Source organism: Photinus pyralis, unplaced genomic scaffold, assembly GCF_008802855.1.
Source record: "Photinus pyralis isolate 1611_PpyrPB1 unplaced genomic scaffold, Ppyr1.3 Ppyr1.4_LG7, whole genome shotgun sequence".
Classification (NCBI taxonomy): domain Eukaryota; kingdom Metazoa; phylum Arthropoda; class Insecta; order Coleoptera; family Lampyridae; genus Photinus; species Photinus pyralis.
In genome coordinates, this window is record NW_022170738.1 from 8,537,358 (window position 1) to 8,551,129 (window position 13,772).

The window sequence follows — 13,772 nt, forward strand, 5'->3', positions numbered from 1 at the left end:
TTTCTGGGCAAACTATTTTTGTAGAGTCGCGCTCAGAAATTCTAAAAGATGACCTTTTGTATTATCGTCTGAAAGTATCCTCTAACAGCACTGTCCAGATATAAAAACCACTAAGTCAACTTGCGACAATTATCTCGCGAGCAACTTGCGACAGTAACACTTGCTAGCGGCAACGTATACGGGTCCTCCGGAGAAGTTTTTTCGAAAACGAATCGATCGATTTTTAAAAATCAAACGTCAAAATAAAGGACTTCGAAAGACCTTTCAAATTAGCTATTACTCGATACCACTCGTCATTTAAAACTATTAAGGGAATGACCCTGGGGGCAGGGGGTGAAAGAGGTTGAAGTAGTTTTTCTACGACAGTAATAATCTCCAAACGTCTCGTGATTAGGAATCAGCAGCAGCGATAGAAATGTAGATAAACGAAGTCCATGTAAGTGGGTCACAGGGCAATAAGCTGCTTGTAGAATGAAGCAGGTTCAATGACCAATGCAGTTAGGATGACGCATGCAGGTAAAACAAAAAGTCCATATATCGCATCACGCCAACATCAATCTTCCATTAAAATTGCGGGTCCAAATAAAACTTCTATCATCCACATACGGCGTGGATCGTAGTAATATTCAGGTAGATCCAACATAAAAAGTAATCCAAAGGCAATAACGATGAGAAATAATAAGAAAATTGTAAGCAAAGGGATGAGAAAATTAAAGCTCTAAAAATAAACCCTGTTTAGAAAAATACTGCGCCATAATACAACGTACCTCGAAGTGGTCAGATGTAAAGCCCAAATCCGTAAAAAAACGTGTCGATGGAGTCACCACAAACGTCAGAAAGGAAGAAAAGAACACCCCAAAGGTAATTGTGGTACACCGAAACCAATAAGAGTAATGGTGGAAACAAGAGAAAACATTTAGATCACCTGAGTTCAAGAACTCAAACTTTACTGAAGGGTACCTAAGTAATACAAATACAGGCAAGAATACAATTGTAAGAAGAAGCAGGGATAGCAACTGCTTCGGGAAGCGACAATATGGTGATAGAATTAACTATTGAAAGAAATCTACATTTGACTACTGAATTGCAAAGAAGTTACCTAGATGGCGTAAGTGTAATGTATTTATATATCTATGTAATAATATCAAAACACGCTTTTGCAGAAAAAGAAAAAGCTGTATTCGTTAAATGACTATCAAAGAAATGTAATTACAATTCGATTGCATCGAAATCCAGTATGTAATCAAACGTTATATCAAGGAATCGACGAAAATAAAAACAAATTACGTTTTGAACTACAGGTCGCAACCATTTCGCAACAGCCTTTTGGAGTTCAAGGAGGGCGCTTTCTGCCAATCTGTAACAGATAATAACACAAACAAACAAATATGAAGGATAGTGAATGGCGCGGCACATAAAATATTGCGAAAGCAATTCTAACGTCTGACCATTCGTCTGACACTCGGGCAATCGGATACTAAACCGTAATTAATACTCAATTAGAATCGAAAATTTACGTTGTCTAATCAAAAGCAAAATGCAACAATCTACGTAACCTCGTACTGATTAGTTGCAAATACAAATCCGCCTAAAGCGCTCATCAATGGGGCACAGCCACAGACCTCAAAAAGAGAAACCACTTCAAAGATATATGGTGACAGCCAAAACTATTAAGCCCTCAAAAAGTAATGGGGCACCGAGGAAAAATAATTTGCAACCGACCAAAACGACGGCAAAATCTTCACTGAAAAGGAAGGCCTAAGTAGAAAAAAATTGCTGTTGCTAGCACAGATATCATCCGCACACCTCAGCATGTGCGTTTCTGCCCTTTTGTCTGAGAATAAAATTTGGTTCCAATCGGTTCAGCCGGAAGAGTTTAACACACTTTCGCATGCGCGATTCTACCCAAAAGCTTTTCACCTCTTCCTTTTATCTGTAAGAATACGTGTACCATATTTGGTTCCAATCGGTTCAGCCGGAAATGAGAGTATAGACGGACCAACAGACCGATATAATCGAGATCTTGTTTGTTTCAGATTCCTGGTGCTTCAAAACGTATATTTACGTCAAAAAAATGGGAGGTTATTTTTAACCTCAATGCAATTCTTTACTAACGCGCAAGTGGTAAAAAGAAAAGAGGATCATCACAGATACTAGCGACGAAACAAAGAACTAGGTAAAATAAACCTGTAACCGGTGGCCTTTAACGGCGAAACAAAGAACTGCGGTCATGAATAACTGCGTACATTTTTACTAAACGGGTTTACAAAGGAAATATCTAGATGGTGTGAGAATTTAAATCGATAAGAAAAAAACGTAACAAACTTGCCAGTCCATTCGCGCCTTCCTAGTGACGTAGCTGAATTTTGGGATAGTATTCACCATGATTGTTCAGAACTCTCGGCAACAGCGCTTACTGCCTTGCTACCGTTTCCAGCAACCTACATAGTCAAAGCGCTTTTTTAGCACCTACACTTACACTTAAGCGATAAAATCAAAGGATAGGAACAGAGTCTTGAGTTAGATGTGATCTAAGTATTTCTTTTTTGATCCAAGGACGCCGGATGATTGGGTGTTGTTTTATTTCAAATGTCATATAAAACAGTTATGAACATATGACGGTGCAGGCGGTAGGTACAGCTGTGAGTAAGGGTGTTTATTTGGGGTACGTGATAAAAAAGATTGAGAAACGCTGATTGAATTCACAATACCAAATTATCGGAATGTTAGGGCCGTATATGAAGAAATCATGGTTCCGCAAAAACAAAACATTGGATTAAAAAATTAATAACGCCACCGTAAAGGTTGCTGTGGTGAAGCGTGATTGGTTTTGCTCTAGATCAAAATATATTAACGCCAGAAAAAAACAGTTTGTGGAATCGAAAAATCCGATTTTTCAAAAGATTCCAGAATTCACAAAATTTTCAGAAATTTCTAAACGCTATCTTGTTACACTTTTTATTTTCTCCCATTTAACCAAATTTGTTTCTCTTATCCTTTCGAGAATGGCCATAGTGGCGCTAGTGATGCAACTGAAGTGTTATAACGGGTGCCGAAGCGGAAAGAGACGAGAAAATATGTTTGCGGAAGCGGATGTAGACAGGGGATCGGAAGCGGAAGTTGATGTGATAAAAACTAAATTAATTAATCAGAACAATTTAGTGTATGATAAAACGCACGATTTGTTGCGACGAACTAATGAGATTAATAAAGGTAAACAAAGACAAACAAATCGCGATACGTCTGATGACCTGCTCGGCTCTCAAACCCCGCCCACGTCACGCGCCGTTCCGTTCTGCCAATCAGAGCGCACAGCGCACCTTGCCATATTTGAAAATTGCGGTACACTTCCGTTACAAAATATCTGAATCGGAAGGTGAAGCGGAAGTGGGAAACATGCAGAACTCCACACTTACGGAAGCATGTCCAGCATAAACCATTGAATTTAAAAAATTCAATGCATAAACTAATTTTCAAGAATATGTTCACTTTTTCATAGCCGCATTACCTACACTCTGTAAATATTCAACGCTGCCAAAACTTCGTACATTTTCTTCCAAAAACGCAAAGTAAAAAAAGCCTTTTGTCGCACTTACACTCCTAAAAAACCACGCGCTCTACAAAATCTTTCATTATAAACTATATTAAAAGCTTCTTATAAAACTCCTAACATAATATACTTTTAGAGGGAATTTCCAGACAAAAAGACTTAATTGTTACAATGATAGGCGGAAACAATGCAGACAGCTCATATTTAAAAATCCAGCCTATATAAATCATAATAAATTACAAAGGGTTGTGATGCTCTTACAGCCATCTTCAGTGAGTAGACCGACAGTAGTAGTGCAGATACAACAAACATTTACCGTTTAATTATTCTACCATTCCTTAGGTGGCGCTGAGATCAAAAAGTTTTCTGTGTAGCAAAATGAACTCTATTTAATTTTACGTACTCCCCCACAAACAGAATTCTGTTATATCGGGCACGTGTAACTTTAAAGTGACGTTTCTGATGACCTTGCGATTGTTTGTAAACATATCGACACGTTGAATTGTGTGTGTGAAACTGTAACTTTGCTCTCTTTTGGTGTGTGTTTTCAAATTTATTTTATAGTCATTTCCGAAACAAATTTAGCGAGAATGGAGTATCAGGAGTTACAAGTTATTGACGAACAAAATATATTGGTAAATATATTTCAATGTTATGCAATTTCGAACTCTTTTTGTTTTGCATGCAGCGTTAGGGTGAAATTGCTTTTTTTCCATTGCACATTGGTAGTGACATTCGAAAATAAATTAGTACAGCACAATTATACCTCGTGATTTGCAAGCTCTGATTATTTAATTCTATGAATAGGAATTATTCTTTTGTGATGGGGCACTTTAGGGTGTCTGTTTCTATTCAGGGACGCGTGGTTTTTTTTGTTCCTAATTTTAACAAAAGCCAAAGGTACAAATTTGATGCTTAAATCTTGGCACTAATTTGATTTGTTTTTTTTTAGCTTGAAATAAAACATAAGTTTGGCTAATGTAATTACAAGAGCGCTTGCTGCAACACACATTGCACGGTTGCCTATTATTAAACTTTCTCAACGGTAACGGTACAAACCAGTGAGTGGTATTGGTCATCTATTCGTCACTTTTTCGAGAATGACGTGAGCAATTTGTCACTCTTCCCAGAATACATTTTGATGTCTATAATAGTGGATAGGTATTTAATAATCCACTTCTTCATAAATGAAACTCTCTGAAAATGATTCACAAGTGAACCGAAAAGAAGATCTTGATAGATAAGGATGTAATGTGGCCACCTTGATTGAGACGTGAAATTCGTTGAGAAATCATTTTGTGCGTACCCCAGTTACACCGTTTGAATAAAATGTTGCATGCGCGATTTCTTCATGACTTGTCCCTATAGGGGCGTCATCAGCGTCGTTTTACTTGTTGCGCTCTCGTTTCCCCCACAAACCTTTTCGCACCTAGTCTTAGAAAAAATTACAGATTGACATATAAATATTTCGTATCGGTAATGTTGAGATAGATAGATGTGCGCATGCACAAATTACGCGGTTTTATCTTTTTTATTTATGGAAATATTTTCTTGAAATTTATCACAGGTGCTTCCAGTATAGACAAGCACATCGCATATTGTAAAAATCAGAAGTGCGCGTTCGCAGACGAGGCAATGTGAATGTCTTATTAAAATGCAGATATTTTTTTGAAATTTTAACAAAAGATTCTTCTAGTAAAAACCAGCATATCGCATTTTGTAGAAAGTATATGTGCGCGTCATGTTTCTTTATTATGGAGATATTTTTTTAAAACTTTAACCATAGATTCTTCTAGTAAAAGCAAACATATCGCATATTTTAAACATCAGGTGTGCGCATGTATAGACTGCGCAATGTCGAGTTTCTTATTTATAAAATTATTTATGCCCAAACTTATTTTCCTTCGTACACTTAAATAGTCCGTTACATGACCTCGCGGGAAGTACTGATCAATTCATGGCCAAAAGCCAGGTACCTTTTTTTTCATTTTTTTTTAAATTTTAACCAAAGAGTCTTCTAGTAAAGACCAACGTATCGCATATTTTAAACATCAGGTGTGCACTGCGCTTTAGCAGTCTGCGCAACGCTAGCTTCTTATATAAGAGTATTTTCCCTTGCACACATAAATAGACCATTATGAGACGTTTTGGGCAGTACAAAAAAACAATCATAGAAAATCCGCTAGTTACTCGCCCTAAGGCGAAAGCCTGTTCCGTTTTTTAAATTTATTGGCGCAAATATTACGAATATGAGTTGCCATAGTTAGTAAGCCAGGCCTTTACTTTTTAGTGCATTTTTTTAAGAATTAAAAAAAAAATTTCTATTGTTTGCGGCGAGGTTTGCGGTTTGTCCGTCCGTCCGGAATATTCGTAGAGTCCTGAAATTTTGTGCAATAGGTAACCTATACCTGTCGCTGTGGTTTGTAGACACTACAACTTTCCCGCGCGCCTATTTTGAGTGGGTTACGTGAGAAAGGGGGGGGATTAGAAATTAATATCTTTCATGGCATTCTAATTAAAGGCCTCAACGAAAGGAACAGTTTTCAACCAACTACCGCTCTTTTTTTGCTCCTTATCAAAAGAGGGAAGGGGGGGATCGATCTGGTTTTATCCTTCATGAACTTCCTCCTAATGTTTTCCTTAAGTTGCTCTCAAATTAGATCAAATTCACCTCTAGTTCTCCTCAAGCTCCTACTAATTTTCTTTTAAATGTCTCTTAAGTTGCTTAACATATACAGGGTGGCACAATAAAAACGAAACAAACCGACTGAATAACTCCCAAGGAAATATTTTTTTGAAAAAACGGTAACACAAGTCGATTTTGGTTGGAAGGGGGACATCTTTTAATTAAAAACCCTTCCAAATGAGTTACACGAATTTGAAAACTAAACCACACGCGTGTAGGAAATTAAGAGTCCTTTCCACTCGACCCAACGTTCAATTTAAAATTATTGAAGAGGCGAAAACTCCGCTTAGGGCCTGTTTTTACGTTTTTTTTTCCAAAAACTATTTCCTTGCGAGTTATTCAGTCTGTTTCGTTTTCGTTGTACAACCCTGTATGCATATTACATTCTATTTTAAAACGCTCAACTTTGTAGCATAAGTCCAACACTATATACGATATAGGAAAACGTAATTCAATGTTAAATTCAAGTAGAAATGTCTTATTAATAGCTTTAAAATCAAGTGAGATTCTTGTTTAAATTTGATCACTTTTGTAATGTATTCATTTTTGTGTCGTGTTTGAACTAAGACACATCTGGCCGTTTGCGATAGTTTTATTTTTAATCGTTTATTAACGCACGTGGTCTGGTGCTGATAACGAAGGATTATGGGTTTCAAGTTGGGGACGTTTTTGGAGGCCCACGGCTTTCAAATTCAAGTTCTGAAAAAAGGAAAAGATGTCTTGAAACATTTTGAGAAGTGGCTGGCGGCCGGATTCCTTTTCACTGCATCAGTTTCCTACTATCATTGTATTTATAAACGTATAAATGCAATGCTAATATCTCGCGAGCTGCTGTTGATTCCCTATTTCAAAAATTACGATTTCGTGAAAACAGTATACAGGGTCTTCCTAAATATGATGTAAATACGGAAGGGGCTAATTTTATGACTAATAGTTCATATAAAAATAGGTCCTCAATTCTCAAACGCTTTCATACTGGTCTATATCTACAGATTTTTTTAGGTTTATCTTTGTATCTCCTGCAGTTTTTGAGATATTTTGCTTTGTTGCTTTGTTATCGGGAAAAAAATAAAAATCAATCAATCCCGCCTTATAGAAACTGGGACTCTTCATAAGAACACCAATGATGCAGGTAGACCATGTAGTGTTAGAACACCATAGATCGAACACACTTTGTTCTAATCGAAGTGGACAAGGGCGTTGAAACCGAGGGGGCAGTTGTCCCCCCATATTTTATACTAGGGGAGCAAAGATTGTATCCCCCCCCCCCCATGATTCAGTTGGATTTTTAATATTCTAACTAATTTTCTTAATTGTTTTCTTAATTCTCGAACCCAGAGTAGATTTCTACTGTTCAGAAAGCTGAGGATATGCGAAAAAGTAAATTATTTTGAATTATAACTGTTGAAAATTATATTGGTAGTGCTGTTTGACATTGAATTCTATTGCATTTTTTCGTGAATGTGTACCTCCAAGACTATAAGTCAGTATTTTTAAAACCTCTATCACAAAATATTGACAGTTCAAAATAAATGTATTTTGTGCTAATTTTCACTGTACATAGTAGGAATTTCAATTTGTTTAATTGCTAATCATAGTCACCGGCGTCGAGTTAGCCCCCCACTTTTTGAATTTTCAAAATATTCTTATTGCAATTGTTTGTTGGTGTTTGTTAGTTACATTTTTACGTTTGTCGGTTGATCGTTACTTAATTATTCAAAATTCAAACATTTGGACTTATAGTTAACTCCCTACTTTTTGAATTTTCAAAATATTTTTATTGCAATCGTTTGTTGTTTCTTTGTTGGTATTTGTTAGTTACATTTTCACGTTTGTTGGTTGATCGTTATTTAATATTCAAAATTCAAACATTTGGGCGTATAATTAGCCTCGCCACCTTTGAATTTGAGAAACATCTGCATTGCAGTCATTTGATGAGTGTTGGTTGGTGGTAATACGCGTACTAACGGGTCCCTACACTTGCTTATCCTTAATTATTTATGCAAATCATCTAAAATACCTAAATCCCAAAGTTCTTGCTATACTGTACAGATACAGACGAAAATACTTCATTTTCTTCTTCTTAGATCACACATAATGTCGCACGCATTCATTTAAGGGCCTAGGACCGAGCCTAGGACACTTCGCTGAATTCCCACAACCCCGACAGGATTTTTTGATGGTCCATATCGCCAACTAGGGACACTTCGCCGACGGACACTATGCCGATTGTGCCCGCATCACCGACAGATGTACAAGGGACACTAAGGCGAAAGTGACCACAAGGCACACCAACCATGGTCCATACCACTTCGCCGACGGACACTACGTACTCCGACAGTACCCACATCGTCGAAAACTGTACAAATTTTTGAATAATTAAATTCCAATCAAACAACAAACGTCAAAATGTAACTAACAAACACCAACAAACGATTGCAATAAAAATATTCTGAAAATTCAAAAAGTGGGGGGCCAACTATACGCCCAAATTTTTGAATTTTGAATAATTAAGTACCTAACGATCAACCAACAAACGTAAAAATGTAACTAACAAACACCAACAAATGACCAATAAACGATTGCAATAAATATATTTTGAAAATTCAAAAAGTGGGGGGCGAATTATACGTCCAATATTGTTAATTTCAAATTATTTTGATTTTGAAACCGAAAGGCCGATTCGAGATTCGCCGGTTCGCTTCGGCCATTCATGGCCCTCCACAATTTTCGTTCCTACGCATCTGAAAGTAGAAGAACATCAAGACATTATCACCAGAAAAATCAGTGATCATTTAAATATTAGTCATCAAGTTGTCCGGCGTATCTTGCATTGGGGCGAGTTTTTTCAAGAAATTCAATTATAAATTTTCATAATAACCACATATGGGCGGAAAAATCCACATGGAATTGTAAAATTGAATAAAGAAAAAACTAAAAATCTTGAAATTTTAACACCCTGTACATCAGTAACGACGCATTTCCGAACCTAGTAAAATAATCCTCAGAATGAGGCCCTTCCGTAATTACATCATATTTAGGAACATTCTAACGCATTTTAGGAAAATCCTTAATCCACCTCAATCTCAATATCCTACCTGGAAAATGATCGTATATGCGTTCACTATTAATAAAAGGAATTAATCACTTCATTCATTAAACTTTTGGCAGACTGGCAGTCATTAATTAATTAAAGCGACAGATACTAAATCTCCGCAATTCGAGTGGGAGTACGAACACCTTCGTCTTTTTTGTGTCTCTTATGAATGAACTCTTGCAAAACAATAGATGTCGTGCTGCTTTCTCTTTCCGAAATTATCGCCCGTACATTTAACTACGCCTCTGGATTATTTATGAAGGCCATGCACAATATTCGTTTTCTGTTTGTAAACAGAGATCAACTGCGTTTAGTTATCGTGCATAGTAAAATTGTACAAATTTTGGCATCGCTCCGTACTATCTAACGGAATACGAAATTATAATACACAATCGAAACGAACTAAACTGCGCCATATTAACGGTTTTAGTATCGTAGATCACCTCGTTTTCCACCGGTTAACGACGCAGAACGTAGTATATCGCACTTTCGGTGAGATTTATTTTTAAATTCTTTACATTAAGTAAAACTTATTTAACAAACGCAAATGAGAAAAAAAACGACCTCAGTTACCGCCTTATTTGATTTAGTTGTACAGTCACTATCGGATGTTAGACGCATTACGCAGTTACATTCATTATCAGGCACGCAATTATTAATTGTCGAATTCCCACCCCCTCTTTCCGCGTGCGCTCGTTAAGAAGAAGTTATCGTCGCCAAAGGCCTGTTCCTACTAACTTACGATAACATTAAAATGATAAACCCTGTTTATGATAAGTTATTTGTGCAAATTTGTTTGACCCAAAAAGAGAGTTTCTAAAGATATCTCGTTTTAGGAGGTCCCTCCGCGCAAGGAATCCGGTAAACGTGGACGAAAACCTGGAAGGAAATCGGCGGAGAAGGTCGACATGAGAGCTAAGCTAGGTAAACGTTGGTTTGTCATTTGTGGCGGCGGCGTTTTAACGTTTTTCCGGTTTAGAGCGAAGCCGACAAAGTGCCAGGGAGTGTAGGGCGCGCAAGAAGTTGCGGTATCAGTATTTGGAGGAGCTTGTAGCAGATCGGGAGAAGGCGATACTTATACTGAAAAATGAATTGGAGAAGGTACGTCTTATGCTACCTGTTTTGGACGTTTTTTAAAAGGTGCTTGCAGTTTCAGTTTTGGGCAAAAGAAATCGACGCCGGACGTATGCCCGATGGTATACAAGAGTTGCTTGAAGAAGCTGGTAAAGAACAAAAGTGATCAGATTTGAAGTGATGTTATTTTTTGATACATAAATATTATTTATTTATATATGCACTCAGCATTTATTAATGCCAAATGTAAATAGTATGTACTATTACAATTGTATAACTTGTATTGTCAGCGTTATTACTGTCCAATTTACCAATTTTTGTACCTAAGTAGAAAGTGTGTCGAAAATAGCTGGACATAATATTGAAACTTGAATAATAACACTCTCTTAAGGTGGGACACAACTACCTACTGGCTACTTGGGTGGTGACCAAGGTGTGAAACTGTCCTCAAATTTTAATGAAATGGAAGCTTAGTATTCAGGGTGTCCATTGTTCTAACTTAAGCCATACTTTTTATGAAACGCAAAATTTAAGGCCCATAATATTTGTTTTTGTATTCATTGTTATTTTTCCCTATCCACTTTACTACTATAATAGTCCCCAAATTGTAATTTGCTTATTTATTTGATGAATCAGGTTAGGAGAAAACGTTAATACCATATATGGTATCCATGGACTATTTTTTCTATATAAAATTCGCAATATTTAGTGTGATATTATGCAAAAAGTTAACAGAGAGGCATTTTTGATGCATTTTTCCGAAAGATTTACATCGTGCACCGGCACATCGCCGTCTTTTACATGGCGCAACAAAATAGTTCGGTCAAATCGGTCTGGCATTTGGCAGAAAATATGTTTTGAAGACTGATTCCACCAGGTCCTTATTTTGTCAAGCAATAAGCTTGCATGATCTCCCTTCTGAGATTCTAAGAATAAACCAGGCGTTACCATCAATTAACCAGGTAAAAATTAGCCAGTAGGTACTTCTTTCAATGTACTCCAGTGGGATAGGTAGTTGGCTATCGCCTGGTCCATAAGATCTATGCCTCCCATATTATTGTATGCTGATATATATTTCGGACGTGGAACCATTGTTGAGTTTGTAGTGTACTTAATCCCCAGGTTCTACGCTAACTTCACACAACAAGAACACGGAAATAAAATTAACCCGGCAACGTTTAAAAATGGCCACCCGAAGGACTATTCCCTCCAAAACTAAACGAGATCCCGCCTAAATTTGAAAAGTGGCACGTGATAAAACATCTACTTACGTTGGTTGTAAACAACGCTATGATCTGAAGCACAGTAGGGAAGGAACGTAAAATAAAACACTCAAATTTGAAAAGTTTGTTTAATAATGATCGCAATTATTAAGATTGTGAATGCTAGGAAGTTTAACTCGAAATATATTACATTGCAAAAATAAACTTTGAAAATGGTAGTTCACCGATTCAAAATAGAAATAGGTTGGCAAAAAAGGAACTTACCAATAAAAAAAAACAGCCGTCAAACTAATATAATAATAATAATAATAGCCTTTATTCCCCATAGGTCTCATATCAAAATTTCACATATCAAAATATTAAAAAAACGATTATAGTTATTCATAAACAATAAAGAAAAACTTCTAAATTAATGATCAAATTGCAAGATAAGAACTAGAAAAGGAAAAGAAGAAGTAATTTAGTAGTACGTATAGTATTATGAGGAATCACACGGTGCCAATTCAAATTAGTAGTTAAACTACCATTGGTCTTCCATTGGAGCCGTGAAAAAAGATAAGAATAGCAAGGTGAAATTATGCCTATTCTAACTTAAACTAAAATGCTGAGATGTTAGGTCGGCGTCGGAACTAATTTGCAAACAATTATTTGTAATTTATCTTTATGTGACTGATGAAATGATGATATAATTATGCGTCATTTTGAAGATGTAATAAAGAACGGAACAGTTTTTGTTTGAAGAGAGAAAGAGATGAAGCTTTGAGTTCAGCAGATAAGTTATTATAGACTTTATAAATTTGGTACTGAAAGGTACGTTCGTATGGAGCAGTGGAATGCTTTGGTGGAGAAATTAAACCGCGGTATCTTAAATTTATATTATGAACATCTGTTCTGAAGCGGATTTTATTAAAGAGATAAGCTGGTGTCTTTGTGGTCAGTACTTTGTGGCAGAGTGTTGCAAACTGAAGTCTTCTTCTATTGCTCATAATCAGCCAGTTCAAATCACGCAGTTTATGCGAAATGCGTTCGAATTTACGTATACCATAAATCATTCGCATGCAACTGTTCTGTACTCGCTGAATGCGTCGTACCGTATCTTGCTTTATAGACGCCCAATATAGCTCGGAGCAGTAATTGAAATGCGATAATACAAGAGAGTTACACAACAAAGCTTTTGTTTTTATTGGTAAAGATTTCCTATGTGGATATATTAACTTTAAATTGATTAAACTTTTCTTGAGGTAGGTACATATTGATTTGAGTATCGTATGTACATAAGTAGGTACATCAAACGAATCGGTAATTTCCACACAAAATAATCAAAACTTAACATCAATAAACGAATACAGCAAGCATTACACCAAAAACGTATCAAATTGTATTGTAAAATTAATTGTTTGTAATGATATGAATGCGTAAAATCAAATTATAACATGATATGTGGAAATTACGAATCGTAACTCATTTATCGCACATAGATTCTAAACTGAAGAGCTTTGATTAGCGTAATCCCGCTCCTGCAAGGTAGGTAACCCGCCCCTGGTTTCGGGGTTTCGAGCCTACAGTTGAATGTCGAAAACAATCACGGAATTAGGTGTCATACTTCAAATGGTTACAGTTTTTACCACTCCCGTGACTGCTTCATTCACGGAGAAAATGGTTAGTAACAAACAAGTCAGTACATAAGTACATCAAACGAATCGGTAATTTCCACACAAAATGATCAAAACTTAACATCAATAAACATAAATTAAGCAAGCATTACACCAAAAACGTAAACAATTACAAACAAAAAGATAACTGTATTAAACGTGATTCTGATTTGCGGTTAATCCAAGTAAATTTTAAAAACAAAGATTCAAACACACAAAAATATGAAATGCGGCATACAAAACACAAATACGATATAAAGAAATGCAAACATTACTACCTGCATAGTGCATTAAATAACACAAAATAACAAACATTTATGAAGCGACACGTTCACGACCGCCATTCAAGACAAGATGCCAAACGTTACCCATGTTCGTGCTCTTTAGATGGCGCAAATCATTGCGTGGTTGCCGACTTAAAAATGTGTGCATCGTCGTAAATTGTATATACAGGGTGGAAACCTCTCAAGTTGACGCTACGTTACGTCAA

General features: G+C 36.4%; 1 protein-coding gene across 1 annotated transcript; it reads left to right on the plus strand.

Annotated features, from left to right (window-relative positions):
- The first annotated feature begins 4,017 nt into the window (after positions 1-4,017).
- Positions 4,018-10,630, plus strand: LOC116176854 (REPTOR-binding partner-like). The gene is made up of 4 exons (XM_031495661.1): positions 4,018-4,185; positions 10,170-10,257; positions 10,313-10,434; positions 10,484-10,630. Exons 1-4 carry the CDS (start codon positions 4,141-4,143, stop codon positions 10,571-10,573), a joined length of 345 nt encoding a protein of 114 aa, XP_031351521.1. The 5' UTR covers positions 4,018-4,140; the 3' UTR covers positions 10,574-10,630.
- The last annotated feature ends 3,142 nt before the right edge of the window (positions 10,631-13,772 follow it).

Coding starts and splice junctions, on each gene's coding strand:
- LOC116176854 (XM_031495661.1), top strand. CDS start 4,141: ATGGAGTATCAGGAGTTACAAGTTATTGACGAACAAAATATATTG. Junction 4,186..10,169: donor TTGACGAACAAAATATATTG/GTAAATATATTT, acceptor ATCTCGTTTTAG/GAGGTCCCTCCGCGCAAGGA. Junction 10,435..10,483: donor TGAAAAATGAATTGGAGAAG/GTACGTCTTATG, acceptor AGGTGCTTGCAG/TTTCAGTTTTGGGCAAAAGA.